At 54.8% G+C, this 19,180-nt stretch overlaps 2 protein-coding genes across 9 annotated transcripts in view; one reads left to right on the forward strand and one right to left on the reverse strand.

Moving 5' to 3' along the window:
- Window positions 1-3,107, forward strand: part of PSME3IP1 (proteasome activator subunit 3 interacting protein 1) — a 34,929-nt gene extending 31,822 nt beyond the window's left edge. For all 6 annotated transcript variants that reach the window (XM_035025147.1, XM_035025151.1, XM_035025150.1 and 3 more), the window contains one exon: window positions 2,311-3,107. In XM_035025147.1, the coding sequence (XP_034881038.1) occupies window positions 2,311-2,528 (218 nt within the window). In that variant the 3' untranslated portion in view covers window positions 2,529-3,107. The remainder of the gene's footprint in view (window positions 1-2,310) is intronic.
- Window positions 3,108-8,906: 5,799 nt separating this feature from the next.
- Window positions 8,907-19,180, reverse strand: part of CPNE2 (copine 2) — a 43,859-nt gene continuing 33,585 nt past the window's right edge. For 2 of the 3 annotated variants that reach the window (XM_035025145.1, XM_035025143.1), the window contains 3 exons: window positions 17,991-18,124; window positions 10,754-10,990; window positions 8,907-9,475 (listed from right to left, as the gene is read on the reverse strand). In XM_035025145.1, the coding sequence (XP_034881036.1) occupies window positions 9,368-9,475; window positions 10,754-10,990; window positions 17,991-18,124 (479 nt within the window). In that variant the 3' untranslated portion in view covers window positions 8,907-9,367. The remainder of the gene's footprint in view (window positions 9,476-10,753; window positions 10,991-17,990; window positions 18,125-19,180) is intronic. The other variant, XM_035025144.1, reaches the window with a different exon arrangement.

Below are 19,180 nucleotides of genomic sequence, written 5' to 3' on the forward strand. Positions count from 1 at the left end.
CCCTCCCCTCCCCCCTCCCCTCCCCTCCTTCCTCTTTCTTTCTTTATATTTATTCATTTGGGGGGGGTGGAGAGAGACTCTCAAGCCGACTCACCACTGAGCGCAGGACTCAATCTCATGAGATCATGATCTGAGCTGAAATCAAGAGTCAGATGCTTAACTGACTGAGTCACCCAGGCACCACTCCTTGGTTTTATTTCTGTGGCTGGCTTCCATCTTTCCCTTAGGCCAGCTCTAGTTTGCACAGGTACTCTGAACTTAATCTTCATTTTGTATCTAAGACAGAGCCTAAAATTCAGTTCACCCTTGAAATACTTAATAAAATGACATCTCACCGAACAGCTTCACATAAATTATTTTTCTAAGTAAATGGTTTATACCCTTATAAGATGGCAGGTTTTGTTTTGTTTTTTTTAAACCAAATAGTACTTTCTTTTTTTTTTAAGATTTTGTTTATTTACTTACTTATTTGAGAGAGAGAGAGAGTGCACAAGTGGAGAGGAGAGGGAGAAGCAGGCTCCCTGCTGAGCTGGGAGCCGGACGTGGGGCTTGATCTAGGGATCAAGACCTGAGCCGAAGGCATATGCCTAACCAGCTGAGCCACCCAGGTGCCCCTGTTCTCCCAAGTTTAAATGCCATTTGTTCTTTTTCTGTGAACTGTTCATGCCTTCTGTCCGCTTCTTTTTAAAGTTATTTATTTTAGAGAGAGCACAAGTGAGCATGGGGGGAGGCCCAGAGGGAGAGGGAGAGTCCTCAAGCAGACTCCTTGCTGAGCACGGAGCCCAACGTAGGACTCAGTCTCATGACCCCAAGATCATGACCTGAGCCACCATCACGAGTTGGACACTCAACCGACTGAGCCACCCAGGCACTTCTGTCCCCTTTTCTTTCTTTCTTTTTGTTTTTAAAGATTTTATTTATTTGACAGAGAGAGACACAGCGAGAGAGGGAACACAAGCAGGGGGAGTGGGAGAGGGAGAAGCAGGCTCCCTACAGAGCAAGGAGCCTGATGTGGAACTCGATCCCAGGACCGTGGGATCATGACCTGAGCTGAAGGCAGTCGCTTAACCGACTGAGCCACCCAGGCGCCCTTCTGTCCCCTTTTCTATTCAGTGGTTGGTTGGTTGGTTTTGGCAAAACTCTTTATATCCCAAAGAAATCTGCTTTTGTGATATTTGTTGCAACTATCTGCCTCTGCTTTCCTGTAGTCTTGTCACCACCATCTCTACGAGCAGTGTCACCTCTTGTTTCACTTTTCTGTCTCTGTGTTTCACTGCTGCCTTTCTTCAGCAGCTTCTCTTCCCTTATTAGAACTTCCTGTAAGACAAGCGAATTCACTGAGCTCCTGAACTCTTTGTATTGGCCGCTGGAGATCTCTTTTTGTTTCTCAGTGGTATTTTTTACTTACTCCTGACTTCATATACTTGGAACCATGTATCCTTTTCACATTTACGTGAAGTGTTCGTTAGGGGCTTGTTAAGGCAAAAGCCTAGAAAGATACATGGGGCTTGTTAAGGCAAAAGCCTAGAAAGATACATGCTTGTCAGCCTGAGAAAGGTTTGAACTCCAACCCTTACTCTACAGTGAGCTCTGGTATTGTTTTAGTACATTATTATTATTATTATTGAGAGAGAGAGAGAGCACACATGCATGAGTGGGAGGGGGATTGAGGAGTAGAGGGAGAGAGAGGATCCTAAGCAGGCTCCACGCCCAGCTCGGAGCCTGACGCGGGGCTTGATCTCATGACCTGAGCCCAAACAAAGAGTTGGATGCTTAACCGACTGAGGTACCCAATCGTCCTAGTTTTTTGATTCAGATTTGGTTTAACATTTTTTACTCTCAGTGGCCTTTAACCTTGGCCTAGTCGTTTGACCCCCCTCATCATTAAAATGGGGGATACCTACATATCAGGTTGTTGTAGAGATTCATTGAGGCTGGAAATATTTAGAGGCAATGAGAGGGGTAGAGTAGAGTCCTTAACTTTTCCTCTCACCCTCAAGTCCCCGCATTTCCTAGATTGAGGCTTTCCATCCCTGAGGTGCTGCCGTGGCTCTGGGTTTCCCAGGGCGAAAAGAGCCCTGCCTACTTGGTCACATTCTGCACCATCTTAAAATGTTCTCTGAGCATGGCGTCAGTTTTGTCAACGGTAAAAAAGGAACACAGCTGTTGGATGTGGGTGCCGGTGGTGCTGACTGCATAGGGTGGTTGGGGCTTCGTGGGATAGCCTGGGGCCCAGTGCCCAGTGCGTGGCGAGGACCCGTCAGCTCTGGGAAAGGAGGTGAAGTCACGGCCCTTCCTCCTGTCTTGCAGAAGCCCCGTCCTGCATGTCTCTCGGCAGCACGTCCCTGAGCGCCCCTTCCATCCACTGCCCCTCCGCTGCAGTCTGCATCGGCATCCTCCCGGGCTTGGGCGCCTACTCCGGGAGCAGCGACTCCGAGTCCAGCTCCGACAGCGAAGGCACGATCAACGCCACCGGCAAGATCGTCTCCTCCATCTTCCGAACCAACACCTTCCTTGAGGCTCCGTAGCTCCTGTGTCCCCCGCCCCTCTCCGCCCCGACCCCGCCAGAGCTCCTGCCCAAGAGTAGGCCGGACGGTTTGTTCCAACTCCGGGCACCACCTCCCCCAGAACTCCTTTGCCCGCTTCCTGTGCACACCGTGACATTCTTAACCTCATCTAAAAATGTGCCAGAATTCACTTGTGGCCCAACTTGTGTTTGGTTTCTCTTTCCACTCCAGTGCAGATGTCCAGCCCTGTCCTGCTGCCTCTTTCCTCGCTGCCGTGGTGGGGAGGGGGCTGCGGCTCCACGGCGATTCCCCTGAAAATGCCCTGGGAAGATAGGCACCCGCTGGGGTGCAGTGTTTGGATGCCGTTGCTTTCTTGTTTTCTTCTTTGTTTCCTTTCCTGACAGCACAGGAAGCAAGGGCAGTTATGGGACAGGTATCATTTAAACCTCTCTTCCAGCAGAACACACCATGTGGTTGTACTGCGTGGTGGCTCATGTTGGGGGGCTGGGGGGAGGAGGGCCCCAGGTGATGGACTGCTGCACTCCCTTGGAACTAACCGATTCTTGATGTTGTGTGACTAAGTAAAGATTATAAACTACATCTGCTGGGGGTGTCACTTAGCGCTCATCACTCATTGTGGAGTTTTTCCGTATTCCTCCTTCCTTCTTCTTCCTCCGTCCAACGCCATTTAAGACCCTAAATCTTAGAGAAACGAACATGGGCCTTATTTCATCATGGCCAGAAAGCAGAAGTGCAGGTAGGTATGTAGACGAGATGACTTATTTCTAGCAGCTTCTGGAATTCTGAGTGCCAACCAGTGGGACACACCTGCATATTCTGGCTCGACTCTGTGCTCTGTTGAGGCCCCTCTCTGTTCGGTATGCTTATAGTTGAGGCTTCTAAATGTGGAAGCTCTTTCTGGCCTAAAGGTGCTGCCCTGTCCTTGCCTCCCCTCTGCTCCTCTCCCTTCCTGCACAGGGCAGCTTCAGAACTGTGAGCAGCCAAGACCTCTGTCTCCTAAAGGGAGGCTCTCCCTCTAGGACGGAGAGAGATGAGGTTAGAGGGAGGCATGGGCTTGAAAAACAAAAAAATCTGTAGGCTCCCCTGCTCCAGGAGAATGAGTCTGTACAGTTCTCTCTTCCCCTGGGTTCCTACGTCAATTGTTTCTACTTCTTTGGGTGTGAGACGTAGAGAGACACACACAGAACGTGTTGACACTGTGATGCTGGCAGGCAGAGCAGCTACTCATTTTTAATGTGGGCAGAGAGGCCCCTGGCTCTCCGCCAACCCACTGCTTTTCCCCTTCCAATACAGTGACACTCGTGCCTGTTAGCAGATGGTGACTTCCCTTCACCCATAAGTGATGCCTTGTGAATCCTTCCTCCTTTTCAGGACCGCTCCGTGCTAATTGTTCCTGACTGTCAGCACAGGCGCTCGGCTCCATCCTAACAGACAAGACATTTAGGTAAAACTGTGTAGGCACCTTCTGCTTCTCTGCTCCATTGTTCCTGCGATTGAGCTGTCGTCCTTGCAGCGCGCACACCGTTTCGGGAGGCAGACCAAGGATTCAGGGGCACCATCTCTTTGTGGTTTGACTTTTTTTTTTTTTTTTTTTTTTTTAAGATTTTACTTATTTGTGAAAGAGCGCACGAGCCGGGGGGAGGGGCAGAGGGAGAGGGAGAAGCAGGTTCCCCACTGAGCCAGGAGCCCAACAAGGGGCTCAATCCCAGGACTCTGGGATTATGACCTGAGCCGAAGGCAGACTGAGCCACCCAGGCGCCCCTGTGGTTTGACTTTTAAGAAGCCATTACTATACCTCATGGCCTCTGTTGTTGGGAGAAGGGGACAAAAGGTTGTAGGGATTAAAACTGTACATTAACTTGAAAGCTAATGCACCTGACCGAGAACAAGATCTTGCTTTTTCTGTACCGGATCTTGCACTCTCAACTCCCTCTCCATCTACTATAAGCTAGATGGCGTTGAGAAAGTTGAGGCTCCTCACATGGAGATTTCTGGTCTGTGGTATCACAGGGGAGGCTGCGACTCAGTGGTGATCATCTCATCGTGTTCATTGTACCTGTTGGTGTAGAGTCCTGGAATGGAGACACATGTCCCGTAGAACCATGACTAGCAGAGCAGGACCTGGTCTCCCTGGTAGAGGAAGCAGGCTTGAAAAGCATCCAGTGTAGACAGTGTGGTTCCAACCCAAAGAAGGATAGAAAAAACAGGGACTGCTTTAATCCATAAAGTGCAGCCATCAGGCCTGAATAAATAATTGGGGCTTATAACTAGGTAATAAGGGCTAAAGACAAAGTGTGTGGTGGGGTTTCTTTAAACCTGCTTACATTGTCTTGAGTGGTAGTATTCTTACAACTCTTGAACCAGGCAAGGGAGAAAGCCTGTTTGCCAGTTCTCTCTGGATTATCTAGCCTGTGTCATACCACGCCCTCTCAACCACTTCTAACTTTGGACCCTGTTACCCGCTTGGGTGGGGAGAAAGTGTGAAATTCAAAGCATCCATTTTTCCATCTATAAAAAGCAGGGGAGCTGATGTGACTGGACCCAGAGACGATCTGGCGATCCTACATATGCCTTCCCTGGTCTCAGGACCCAGAAGGAGAGAAGAGCTGGCTTTAGGTGCATCTTAGACTAGAAGTTGGGCCCCTAACTAGGGGTGACCTGGGCCAGCTCTTTGCATCCTTGTTCCTTCCACTCTCCACCTGGAGTTCTTCCCTTCTGGCTACCTCCTTTCTACCCAGGACAAGCCGCTTTTGCCTCAGACTTCCGCCCATTGCTTCTGCTTCTCCCTGGGAACTAGTTCCCCCTTCCCTGGATATGCTGCAGTGGTTATGAGCTTAGAGCCAGACATTTACTAGCTGGGTCAGTGGGGCAAGGTCCTTAACCTCTCGGGGCTTCAGTTTCATCCTTGGTAAATAGAAATAATGATACCAACTTTCTAGTGAGGGTGAAAGCTAGTCTGGATTAGGTACTTGGTGTGGGATCTGGCACAGAGTGTTCAGTGAATGGTAGCCATCCTCAGTAGCCCTGATACTGCTGGCCTCCCCTGTTTCTGGGTAGGGTGTCCAGAGCTTCTGTTAGTGGTGATGTATGGCAGGTCTTCCCATCCTACTGGCATTCCTCAGTTGCAGCTAGAACATCAACACGATGAAGGGTCTGATCTGGTCGTCAGAGCTCCAACCACCAGCTTCTGCTGTATGCTTCCCTCTCAGCTAAATGTTAATTGCTTAGGCACACCCGGTTCCTTGGCACGGGTGTCCTACTCGTGGGTATATGGCTCAGCTGTTGTCTTAAGCCCCTTCCAGAGAAACAAAAAGGAGAGCCTAATGGCAGTGCACCATCATTTGGACTTGAGTGTTGTCTTGATTTTCCCAGCCTACTTACGCATAACGGTATGGAATGTAGGTTCTGCTTGGTGGGAGGCTAGAATCTGGGCAACATCCTTGTAGTCACAGGGTGAACACAAGCCAGTTGCACATTCGTGCCTTAGTGACGCTGGCAAGGGCTGACATTTTGCTCCCTTACCTGCTGGTGCTATGGTTTAAGGAGAATGGGAGTGTCACAGCAGTGACAGGCAGAATGTGGTCCAGCCTCACAGCTTTGTAGAGGAGAAGGGCAGCAAACCCCAGAGACAGCCACCACTCTGAGCTGTTGGCGGGGCTTCACCCTTGCTATTTCAGTAACAGGCACATCATTATGCCTTATGTGGATTTGTTTCACTCATTCGATACTGAGGCCTGCTATGTGTGTGCCAGGCACTGTTTGGGACATTTGTTTGTTTTTTAAGATTTTATTTATTTGAGAGAGCACACAAGCAGGGGAGGGGTAGAGGGGCAGAGGGACAAGCAGATTCCCCGCTGAGTAGGGAGCCTGACTCGGGGCTCGATCCCAGAACCCTGAAATCATGACCTGAGCCGAAGGCAGCCGCTTAACTGAGCCACCCACGTGCCCCGGTTTGGGACATTTGTGGACCATTTTTGTGGCCTGTAGTGTCTTTCATCCTAAAAAAAAGTCCTGTGAAGCAGCCCTTCTCTACATTTGATAGAGAAAATTGAAATTCATAGTGGTTCAGTGACTTGCGTGAGGTTGCACAGTTAGTTGACAGAACCAGAATTTTAATTTGAGCCTTTAACTCTTTAAGTCTGGTTTTCTGTGGTTTCAGTGAAATTTTTAAACAAATGCTAGTGCCCAGGCGTCTGCAGCAGTGATGGAAGGGTGAAGGGATATTTCCGATTTCCAAGTTCACTTTTAGCTTGCTTTCCATGTACCAAGAACCAAGTATCAGCATCACCAAGGCTCTGTTTTATTGAGATATTATTGATACTAGTTTCAGGTAACAATTCAATATTGTAAGTATTGCAGAATGGTCCATCCATTTTTCTTGTGATGAGAGCTTTTAAGATCTACGCTCTTGGCAGGTTTCTGATACACAATAATACAGTATTAACTGTAGTCACCAGGCTGTATATTAATTACATCCCCAGGACTTATTTTGGCTTTGTTTTTTTTTTTTTTAAGTGGTGATTTGGCCTGGTCATGAGTTTGGGTACATTCCTTTCCCCTGTGAACTTGAGCCAGCTGGGAGAGGGCTTGCTTGACTGATCCACTCAACCTGGGCAGAGAAGGGGGAAGAAAGCAGAGATGTCGGGGTCTGCTCCCATGAAGCTTGGAGGTGAGGGCCGTGGCCACCACACCTGAGGTAGGTGGTCCGTAAGAGTTTGAGCATTTGGGATGGACATCAGCATAAGGCAGGGACTCGACTGTAACATGGCCCAATAGATGTCTATCTTCCTGGTTTTACCAGTCTGGTAAATTCCTCCTGGGGGCAGGGTATAAGGGAGAAGTCTGCATGAGAAGATACACCTGTCCCCTGAGGGCTAAGAAGGGGATGTGGGGCTGGGAGGAGAAGGCTGCTCCCCTTTAGAGGCTTCTGGTCAATCATAGCTTGACAGATTAGGGGGTATGGCTCAGGACTAAAGCATTTGACTGCAGAACTTGACAGATTATTCCAGGCTTGGATGGGTACAAACTTCCCTGGATGTGACATCCAGCTGGACTCACTTCAGCTGCTGAACAGGTGGGCAAACAAGCAGACTTGTGCTGTTGTTCTAACTCCCGGTCTTACAGCTGGCCCAAGCAAGGGTTAGGCACAAACCGAAGGAGCCAAGACGCACTGGCCCTGGGTCCATCCATGTTGCCAGCTGGCCCCATGGGCCACTGTGCTGTGATTGCCCAGAGGTCCTTGGGGAAATGGGGCGCCATGCAGTCCTGCAGCCCTCTCAGAAGTGAAGGAGTCCCGAAAGGATATTTCAACTCACTTTTGGTGGCTGCAGAACCATCAGGGCATTGGAAGCTGAGGATAAAGATCTCAGATCCTCACACTGTCAGCAGGTAGGCAGGGGTCCTTGAGGCTACCAGGCACCTGGAGTTGGGAACCTCCCTGGTAGTGCCCAGCTCTAGAGGGCCCCAGTGACAATGACTGACCTGGGAGAGTGGGTCAGGATAATAGACCTCCCAGATTGAGTGCAGAGAAAGGATAAATTCATTAGCAACTTGAGCAGACTCCTTTGCAGAGTCAGAGGAAGATGCTGTGTAGTAAGCACGGGCTCTGGAATCGGGCAGATCCGGATGTAAGTTCTGGCTCTGCCTCTGCGACATTTGATTAGCTTCTCTGCTCGTTTCCTCATCTCTGAAATGGTCATAGGCATAGGCTCTAGGCTATTGGAAGGTTCATCAAGATTATGCCTGCAAAGCTCTTAATGTGGAGCCAGACCAGAGCTTAGTAGAACTGTTATTGGTTGCACAGAAGCCTGGGGCACGGGTGACAGAAACTCCAATGGGGAGGTAGATAAGACAAAAGGATGTGTTATGTGGAAGAAAGGGGAGAACTGGGAGGACCCCGAGAGTGGGCCCCTGACTGGCTTCATGAAGTGGGGCCTAGAAACGAACAGCAGCTGTCAGCTTAGCATCATGCGGGCAAAGAGGCTCTCCCGCACTGTAGACCACAGGGCGTACCCCGAGGCCCGAAAGAGGAGCAGATAGGTGGCTGCGACGGCCACCTTGCGTGTGTGTCTGGGTGCGCGTGTGCAGGGCAGTGTGTAGATTAAGAGGAGGAGGGCGGGTACCACGTCGTAGTGGCTGGGCCTGGGGACCCCGGGACTGGTGTAGGCTCCGCAGGGGCTACGGTTGCTGGTGGGGGCCCGGGGCATTTTATCTATCCGCAGATAGGTATTGCGCCTGTGCCAAGTCCTGTGCCAGTTTAACAGAGTGAGTACTGTGCATGGAACGCGTGCCCTACCTTGCTGGGGGAAAGAGCTTTTTGTTTCCTTCCCCAGATCACTGAGCCCATCAGGTCCCAGCTGAGGGAGGCGCTGACACAGGGACATTGGAAACTCCTTTATTACCCTGAGTATAACAACTAGAACACAGTCACAGTATAAAAAAACAGCAGGAAGTAAGTGCAGGCAATGACACAAAGTATGCACTGGGGACACGCTCCTTTCAGGGTCTGCAGCTAGTTATTTGGAAGAAGCCAGTTAGGATTGTAAAAATTTTCTCTTTAATAACAATTTCACTAAAATTATACAAAGTACATTCAATACTTAAGGGGAGGGAGGAAGCCAGTTTGGCCCGGAAGTATCATCTGTTGGCTCCAACAAAGGAAGCCCAGCTGAGCTGGGGGAAGGTGGGGGGGTGCAGGTCTGGTTGTAGAAAATAAAAACGTGGATGGGTTAAAAACAAGGCCCCTTCCCCCCGCCCCACCAGGAAGCAGGGTGAGCGTGCACGTTCCTGGGAGGGCGGGAGGCCCAGCCGGCATGCTGCTGCTGGGCCTGGGCTGGTGCTCAGGCAGGCTCCGAGTGGGTGGGGGGCAGGTTTTTATGCTTGAAATACTGCACGACTTGTTGGGGCAGTTCTGCCAACACAGCTTTGGCCAAGGTCTCTTTCGCTGCCTGTGGGGCCAAGGGGGAGGTGGAGAGGAGAGAGAGGAAGGGTCAGTGGAAGACCATGGTGAGGGGGCTCCATGCCCAGACTGCTTTAAGAGACGGTGTCCCTGGAGGACAGAATCAGGGCCAGGGCTGTCTAGAACTCGAGTCCCTTGTCCCAGCCAGGGTCTGAAACCCCACTGCTAGCACTGCTTTTCCTTTACCTGAAGTCTCTTTCCTTGAGCACTTGAGATGCCCGGGGATCGCATTTTAAGATGAATGTGTCTGTGGGAGGCTTTTTAGGGAAAGAGACAGTGGAGGCGAGCTGCACAGCCTACTCACCTGACAGACATTTCCTGAGCACCTTCTTGGCCCATATAAATGGGCCAGGACTATCTGGCTCACTGCTGAATGCTCAGCCACAGGCCAGCCATGGGGAGGTGCTCAGTCAGTATCCTGTGCATGAATGGGGGGCCGAGGCCCAGCATATGTCCTCAGGAAACCAAGGCTCCAGAGGAAGGAGTTGGACAACCTCAGGCAAACCCAGAGGGCACTGGGTAGAGGTGTGAGCACCACTGGGTATAAAGCAGTGGTAAGTTCTTGCTAGGACTGGCTTGTAGGATCTGCACCACAGAACCCCAAGAGTCCCTATGGCTGAGGGCACCAAGGTCTGGAGAGGTCAGGGACTTACCCAAGGCCACACAGTAAGCATCTAGTTAAATAAGAGTTGGGCTCCCAGGTGATGGGACAGGGGTGGCATCTGAGACTGCTCCCCCTGGGATCCTGGTGGGTCCAGCTGCTAGTGCAGTGACCTTGTGGGCAGACCTGGGGTCACCTGCAGATAGGCTCAGAGCCACCTCCAGGAACAAGGTGGGGCCACCAGTCCCCGTGCAGGACAGGCCAACCTAAGATGTGCCTCGTTTTCTATCTGTGAAGTAGGCTGGTTGAGGTGTGACTACCCCCAAAAGCCTCTCTCACCCCTGGGCCTTTGCTCTCAGCCCCCTATCTGCCTGGAATGCTTTGCCCCACCTGGATAACTCCAACTTCTGGTTCAGGACCTTGGTCGGAGGGCAGGGCCTCCCTGAAACCCTGCGCTGGAGCCCCAGTGTGGGTTGAGCACCGCTCCCTAGGTTCCATGAGCTTGCTGGAGCTGGTGCTCACATGGTCGTAGGGGCTCGTGGGGGCGGGGCCCTCAGGCAGCACACAATAGAGCAGAGGGCAGAGGAGCCCAAGACAGTCATCCTTATTAACTCTGGTTGCTGGGATCCCCTAAGCACCCCCTCCCCAGCCTGGGCCCACACTCACGTTGCGGAACTCTCGGAAGGGCACGAACTGCACGATGTCACGGGCCGCCTCCTCCCCGGTGTGCGAGCGCAGCGTGCGGCTGTCCCCGTCCAGGAACTCCATGGCGGCGAAGTCAGCGTTGCCCACGCCCACGATGATGATGGACATGGGCAGCTTGGAAGCCTGCACCACGGCGTGGCGCGTCTCCTCCATGTCACTGATGACGCCGTCCGTGATGATGAGGAGGATGAAGTACTGCTGCAGGGAAGAGGCAGCCAGGTGCTCTGAAGTCTCTGGCCCCCCTTCCCCGGCCTCCCAAAACCCTCTGACCCCTGGGAGGACAGCTCTTCATGCCCAGCTGCTGCCAAATCCCAGCCCCAGCCCCCCACCCCTGCAGGCCTCTGGCCATCCAAACCCTGACCTGGTCCCAGCCCGAGGCACAAACTGCCCTCTTCCCCCTGCCCTGGCTGTGACCTTAGACACTGCAGCTCAGTGCCAGGGCCCCAAACTCCAGGCCTGGCCCTCCAGTTGCTCTGCTGTGGGGCTCGGGGCAGCTGGCTGACGTTGCCGCGCCTCCGCTTCGTCATCTTCACAGTGGCAGTTGCTGTACCACAGCGGAGCTCTGTGCCCAAGAACTGCATCCCTGGCGGACAGGCCCACGGCCGGGGAGGGAGGCGCATCCTGGCCGACCCGGCCCAGCCTCGCCTTCTCCGCCCTGCACAGATCCCTGCAAGCTGCTCCTTCCCCGGCTGCAGGGCTGGCCTCTGAGACAGGCTGCCTGGCACACAGGCCGGTGCTTCTGGGCACACACAGCCTCAAGGCACAGGGTTACTTCTGCAGAGGTCTTTCACTTCCGCGGACGGTACCCAGGAGGGAGTCTCGGGTCGGTTCTAGTGGGCCTTTAAGGCCTCTCATGTGCTCACCTTCCTTATTAACAGAGGCGGGAAGCGCAGAGCTTCAGGGGACAACAGTTTCTAGCTAGACTTCAATACCAGGTACAGTTTGTTTTTCCCGTTACTCTCTATATATGGCAAGCGGTAACTTTTCACTTACGGTGGGCTATACAGTTTCCTTATAAAATTATTTAAAAATACTGATTAGCATGGGCATGTATGGCCATAGCATGGACTGTTAACGGGACATGGTGGGCACATGAGGTTCAGGAAGGCTCCCTAGATGGCCTGGGCAGAGGCCCCAGAATACCAAGCCAGCTGACACCTTAGTGTCAGCTCTGTCCTTAGCACCCTCTGGCCCCTTTTTAAGGAACCTGGTTTGCCCCATCTGTAAAATAAACAGAAAAGCCCTATATGGCCCTAATATTCTTTGAGGCTTTTGCCTTCTAGTCTGATCCTTCTGGTTCTCAGGAGAGGAAAAAGGGGGCCAGACTAGTCCAGGTCATAGAGGGCAGAACTGAGCCAGACCCCAGGTCAGCACCTGGCCACCTTCTCACCCAGCAAAACCATTTGCTCACTGGGAACCATACAGAGGCTACAAGTTTAGCCCCCTAGGATGCCCTACTCTCCTGCTTGTCGCCCACGCACAGCCCTAGCAGGAGCGGGTGAGCCGCTCGGAGGTGTAGACCCACCATCCTAACCCACCTCCTGCACTGTGCCTTTAAGAGACTGAGCCCTTGGTGCTGGGGATACCTGTTGCTATGGAGATGGCAGCCTGGATCCCTGCAGTGGAGGGCAGCAGCTGCCAGCCCCCCATGCCTGTGGTTGGAGGGCCTTATAAGCCCATCTACACCCTTGTCCCCCACAGCCCACCGTCATTCCAGCACCCCTTCTGTAAATGGCCCTCTAACCCCACTCCCCTCCCGCCAGAAATAGTCCAGGGCAAGATTTCCGGGGCACCTAAGCTGGCAGGACAGAAGGCACGGAAGGTCCTGGTGAGGAGGAGGGAGAATGCCTGGCCTCAATCTACAGGTTCACCACTTAGGGCAGGACTGGCATCCCACCCTCCCCCCATGCGGCCCTCTGCTTTCTCCTCTCACTCAGCTGCACGTCTATACCAGGACATTGGAGCCTCAGGCCTGGGCCTCCCCCAGGCCTTGGATCCTCCTTCCCAGGGAGGCGGGCGCAGCCTGGGGCTGGGTTCCTGCGAGACCATGGGCACCACCTGACAGGGTGAGAAAGTCCCTGCTAATGCACCACAGTGCACAGACCCTGCCATCCTCACGCTGGGATTCTGTTTTAGAGATGAGGAAAGGGCTTAGAAGGGGGTTCAGCGACTGCTGGGAACTGGCACAGTCTAGATCCATACACAAGCCTGGCTGACTCCAGAGCTGGGGCTCTTTCCACAGCGTCCCCCTCTGCCACCCCTGTCCCTCCCGTCTTGGTGGCCCGGCCTCTCCAGTAATGGGCCCCGGCAGGAGGAACTTTCCGCACCCTCTCACCCCACTGTCTAGACTGTCAGACGGTCTCAGTGTCTAGGCCAGCAGCCCAGGGAAGAGCCAGAGCCATGGCACTGGACATGAACCCTCACTCCTGTGTGTGCCAGCCAGCCAGCCATAATATCCACAGCCATGGGCCTGATCTCAGCTTCTGCCCAGCCAGGCCAGCCTTGGCAAGGGACCTGCAGCTAACATGTCCTGTGCTTCTCACCCACCCCAGGCGGAGCCTCTATATTCCACTACAACCCCAAGGCTCTACAGCCCCACCCCCAAGACAGAAATGGGAGGGGCTGTAGACAAGGAGAATGAAGGGCAGAACCAGGCAGGAGGAGGTGGGAAAGGGTGCTGCTGTCCCCACAGACAACCCTGGTGGTCTCCCCACCCCCAAACTTTCCCACCTCCACGCCCTTCCTGGTACCCTTCCTCCTGCCTGGCATACCCTTCCAGCCACAGTTCCAAGACCCATTGGAGCGTCTGCGCCTCCATCCCAAGCTGGTGGAAGGCCCTCCACAGCCCGGAGCTCCACTTCCCCTGCCGGCATTACCCCTTGCGGGGGGCGGGGGGTGTCTCCTCTGGAGATTCCTCTCCCCCACCCGACACCCGAGTGCTCCTCCAGGCAGCTCTTTGCAACCCTCTTCAGCATCTCCCAGCTCTGGCACCCCGTCCCTGCCCCAGAACCACAGTCAATCACCGTCAGGTCCAACCAAAAATCAAAGCACCCAACACCATTCAAGGATGGAGTAGCTTTTGCCTTTACCCAGAGGTTCTTCAGGCTTCTGGGACTGTAAATAGCCACTTCCCCTAAAGCGTTTAACATACCAGATTTATAAGAAACCGACCACAACAATTCCAGTCAGAGTCTGGGTGAGCTGCTCCCTGGCTTATTTCTGGAAGTTGGCTGCCAAAGACCCTTGGGGTGGGGGGAAATTCCAGGGCCCTGTGTCCCAGCTCCCCCTCCACTAGGACACCAGATACCTAGGTAGCCAAGCAGGAATGGGCCATGGACAGCGAGACCCAGGGTTTACGGGCAGAGAGAAGGATGGGGGCCCCATAATGGGGATCGTCTCGCCCTTTCTGAACCTCTTAATACCCTCAGTGGCTCCCCATGGCCCTCAAGAAAATCCAGGGTCCTCATTGCCTTCCAAGGCCCTGTGGTAGCTGGCTCTCTCCTACTCCCAACTCACTCCTCTCACATCAAGACTTCTTCCTTCAGTTAGGTCCAAACACCCTGCCTCCTGGGCTTTGCATATGCTGTTCCCTCTGCCTGGGGCACTCCACACCCATGCACACACATGACTTTTACGTGGCTAACTCTTAAGCATCCTCCACGTCTCAGCCTGGACATCACTTTTCCAAGAAGACTTCCCTGAGCCCTCTGGGTTAGGTGCCACCTTTAGGAGACTGGGCCTTTGTCAGCACAGGTTTAATCAGTGCATCACAGCTGCTGTTTCCCCAGCCAGGTTCCCCACTAGACTGCAGGCTCTGGGAGGGCAGAGGCCGCGCATCATGGTCTCCCTAGTGCCGCACAGAAATATGCTCCGGAAAGATGGGTTGTGTGTGTGAACGGGAGAGTGCAGGCCTGCCTAGAGCAATGCCTCCTACCATCTGCTCTCGAGTTCCTGTACGTGGGTGTGCACGCGTGTGCATATGTCTAGGGCCAGGGAAGGTGAAACCACACTTTGCCTCCCCCCGCAAAGCGGCTGTATAAAAGTAGCGCTTAATCCACAATTTATTTCCCTTTGCCTTGGGTCTAACTGTGCTCAGGGGCATCCCCAGAAGTCCTTACTGTGTGCCAGGCACCGTGCTGAGCAATTCACGTGCCAATCTGCTTGAATCCTGTTTCTAGCAGGCAGCCACTGTTCAGCACCTCCACGGTACAGGAGAGGAAACAGGTTCAGAGAGCTTCAAGCAAGCTGCCCTGGGTCACACAGCCAGGCAATGGAGAAGCTGGGGTCTGAATGGGGTCGATGGGCCTCGGGAGCTCAAGGCTGAGCCATCAGGCAGCACCACCTCTGGTGCACGGTGAGCTGCAGGCTAGAGCCAGACCGGAGGTGGAGAAGCAGATCTGTTTGGACATCAGGGTGAGAGGGGCTGATAGAGACTCTCCGGTCCCACTCCTGCTGGGGGATGGCCCAAGTCACAGGGATGGGGGCACGGCATCCTGGAAGGTGAGGATGCCCAGAGAAGGCTGCCTCCCCAGGTTGGAAGGACCGGGTCATGACCAAAGTGGCTGGGGCACCGAGTGTGCCGGATCCTTGCCTTGAGACCACCAGGGTGCTGCCTAAAAGTGGCTGGGGTGTTGAGAGGATCAGGACTGGGCAGAGAAAGGGCCAAGTTTCCCGCTCCAGGGAGCCCTCAGCATTTGTTCCCCAGAACACCAAGATCCCCTTCCTGGCCTGCCCCAGGGCCCCAGGCCCCTTTCTGCCCAGAGCACACCTCCTGCGCTGTCCCACCCTGGCTCCGCCTGGCAAGAACACGGGCCTCGTTCCTGCTACCACACCCGTTCTTCCTGTTCAACAAGGATGCGTGCCGTTTCTGCCATCCGTTTCACAACTGGCTCAGGCCGCTAACAGACGGGGCGGGACAACGGCCTGGCTGACCACAGGCATCCAAGTGGTGCAAGCCCAGGGGCTGCCTCGCCAACCAATTCCACCCCTGTGCCCCCAGGAATTAAAAACCAGCCCCTCCCAGGCCTTGCCTTGGTCGCTGTCCCATTCAGGTGGCCCCAGATCCTCCCAGCACCCCGCGGGGGGGGGGGGGGCCTTCCTTCGCACCTTTCATACAGGAAATGGGCTCAGAGCAGGAGGGGGCCTGTCTCAGGCCCTCAGCGGCAGGCGCAGCTGGCACTACAGCAGATCCTGCTCCCGGAGGCAGAAGACACCCGGACCGCCTTCCTTCTCCCCCAGCCCTTGCGCCATGACCTCCTTCCTGCCGGCCCTGGCCTCTGCAGTCTGCTCTGCTTGTCCTTCCTCATCCCCCAGGTCTCTCTGGGGGCAGGTGCTGTGTGATCTTGCTTAATCTGAACACCACCTAGTAGGTCTTATTCGTTTCCCATCGTACAGACAGTGACTCGGAGGCTCAGGGAGGTTCCGTGCTTTGCCCAAGCCACAGGGAGGAAAGGGTGGAGCCCGGATTCAGACTCTGGCAGCCTGACATCCCCCAGCAGGAGTGGGACCGGCAGCCCCCTTCCACCTCCCAAACAACCAGACTGGGTCCTGCTGTCCTGCCCTCCCCAGGGCGACCCTGGTGTCCTCTTCTCTCGCTTAACCTCTACAGCCTCCATCTTTGCTGCCACGCCCAGAAGCCAACCTCTGCCTCCCTAGGAATCAGGAAGGGGTCTCTGGTGGGCCCAATGGGACCAGGTCCTTTTCCCTCTGGTGGGCCCAATGGGACCAGGTCCTTTTCCCTCTGGGAGGGGCGCTGGCGGGCATCCCCGCCCCCTGCCACCCGAGCCTCGCACAGCACTCCCACGACGGGGCCCACAGATTCATCCACCCCCGGGCGGGGTGAGTGCCTGCCATGGGCCGGATGGTGGCAAACACGCAACAGCCTGGCCAGTGGGGCTGGCGGTCGGGGGGGCGGGGGACACACCACGGATGAGGAGACATGGAGAAGGTAAACTAGATGTCGCTGCCATCCTCAGAGTCCAGATGAGAATCAACAGAGAAGGCGGGAGATCAGCCTCAGAGGGGTGGTCAAAGAAGGCCGGGGGGGGGGGGGCATCTGAGGGGACACCGAGGAATGGGTAGAACCAGCAGGGCAGAGGGTCTGCGAGGGGTACAAGCTTGTGTGTTTGAGGGACAGGAAGAGGGTAAGATCAGAAGGGAAGGCAGGCATGAGGGGTAGGAGAGGAGGTCTCTGTGGAAGGGAGTGGCAGGCTCCGACAGGACCCCTGCAGGAGAATGGATTGTAGGGGCCAGAGACAGAAACTGGTGGCCTTGGCGCTGGGAAGACAATCTGAGATACCATCTTGGAGGTAGAATGAAAAGGACAGTCTAGAAGGGACGTCAGCCTGGGCGCAGACTCTTCCTTTCCAAGGGGGAAGCCCAGAGCAGGCCACAGGCTTGGGAAGGTCTCCCAGTGGGGAGCGGCCAGGCAGGAGGCAGACCTAAGTCTCCTTGGTGACAGCCCAGGCTCCACCACCCAGAGCTAGGAACTGGGTTTCCAGCCTTGGCTGGAACCTGACAAGCTGGCCTGGGGAGGGCTACGTGTGGCACCACCCCTGGGGCTGGGGGAGATGGCTTCATGCCGCAGAGCCAAGTCAGGGCAAATCCTGGTAGGTGCAGGGCGAAGTGGACAAGGTGACCCTTGGTGACCCCAACACTGGCATTAGGCCTGAAACTAGAGGGCAGAGACAGGACCAGGGATGCAGATGCCATCAATGGCCATCTGCCATGTATTCCAGATGCCACACAGTCGCCCTGGCAACCTCCCACCAGGCTGCCTCTAGCATCGTCACTGAGCACTGGGCCAGGGCCAGACAGTGGCCCAGAAGGTCAGCTTTAAGGCTGCAGGGACCACCGTCTCTTGGTTTCCATGTGTCCCAGGAATAACGAACACCGCCTGCCCTGGGGAGGCACCTCCCACTGATTACAGTCTGATGTCCTACTAAGCATGAACGGAATCACTGTGTCTTTTTCAAGCCTGTGCTCCGGAAAGCCAGGATCAATCGAGTTGAGCTTGGTCCAACCCCCTTACCATACTTGCAGGTAAACCGAGGCAGAGAAAGCCAAATACCCAGCTCACCAGCCCCATGGGGGTGGGCGGAGTAGGGGCGGACCTCAGTCTGGCCCTCCTGTCAGGCAAGGAGGGCCCAGCCAGGGCCAGCCCTCTCCCGCACACCCACGGCGGCGGCTGCCTACTCACCGTGGCCGTCTGCTGCTGTGTGGCCTGGGCCGCAAACCGCGCCACGTGGTTGACGATGGGAGAGAAGTTGGTGGGACCATAGAAACGGATATGGGGCAGGCAAGCCGAGTATGCCTGGGCGATGCCATCCACACCTGCCTCGCGGGGGGCGGGGGGAAGACTGCATCAGCCTCGGTCCCCCCTGACCCTTCACCCATCCTCATCCCATTTGCAGATCCTGCCTCTACTTCATGCTCGCCCCAAACGCCCCTACGGTGGCCAGCATGGGTCCCGTGAGACCAGAAGCTCCCAAAGGGCAGGGCCAAGATGGTATAAAGCAAAGGGCCCTGAATATGGAGTCAGGCAGACCCGAGTTCAAATCCTGCCTTTGGCACTTCCTAGCTGTGGGACCTGAGGCAAGTTGTTTAATCTTTCGGAGCCTGTTTCCTTGTCTGGCAATGGGACTGATAATCTTCACTCGGGCAGCTGGCCAGAGGAGGGCTCAGCAGGCTCTTCCCAGGGAAGGGACTTGGCGGCCGGCCATCTTGACGTCCATTCTGGCTATGCTACAGTTTTTGCCGAGGGTTGCTCGGGGGCGGGGGGGGGGGGGGAGGACACGGAGATGCTTATGTAGCCCCAGCACACAGTAGGTGCTCTGTAAACGGCCACCATTATAAGACGACGACTATCCCACAGCCCCGTGGTCCTATCCAGGCAGCCTCTAGCTGGGGAGGAGGTTGATCGACCTGATTTTGGACAAAGTCTCTGGAGACCTGCTCCAAACTAGACAGAGCCCAGGAGTAGTACCAGCTACATTTCTGGCCAACAGATGCCCATGGCTTCTGAGTCACGGCATCGTTCCCAAGTTGGTGACTTGATGCATTTCCCTTCCAAGTACAAACTGGGCCCAGCTGTGGGAATCCCCAGGGAAGGCAGATGCTCTATCCAAGCCAAATCCTAGGCTGGAAGGTCTCATGAGGGCGGGGCCCACCCTCTTCCATATCCACCTGGAGCCCCCTTCCTCTTCCAGTAGTCTCTTAATTGATTCTGGAGGCTCAGAAATCCTCTGAGGCCGAGGGGGCAGAGGTGAGCACAGGCACCACTCACTGCCTGCCCCTTTCTCCCCCGACTCCCACACCGGCAACCCTCAGTCCTTGGTTGCCAAGGCTCTTTGTGGAAGGCAAGAGGGAGCAGGGTGGGGCAGAGATGGG

Source organism: Mirounga leonina, unplaced genomic scaffold, assembly GCF_011800145.1.
Source record: "Mirounga leonina isolate KUSES-001 unplaced genomic scaffold, KU_Mleo_1.0 Mir_180, whole genome shotgun sequence".
Lineage (NCBI taxonomy): Eukaryota > Metazoa > Chordata > Mammalia > Carnivora > Phocidae > Mirounga > Mirounga leonina.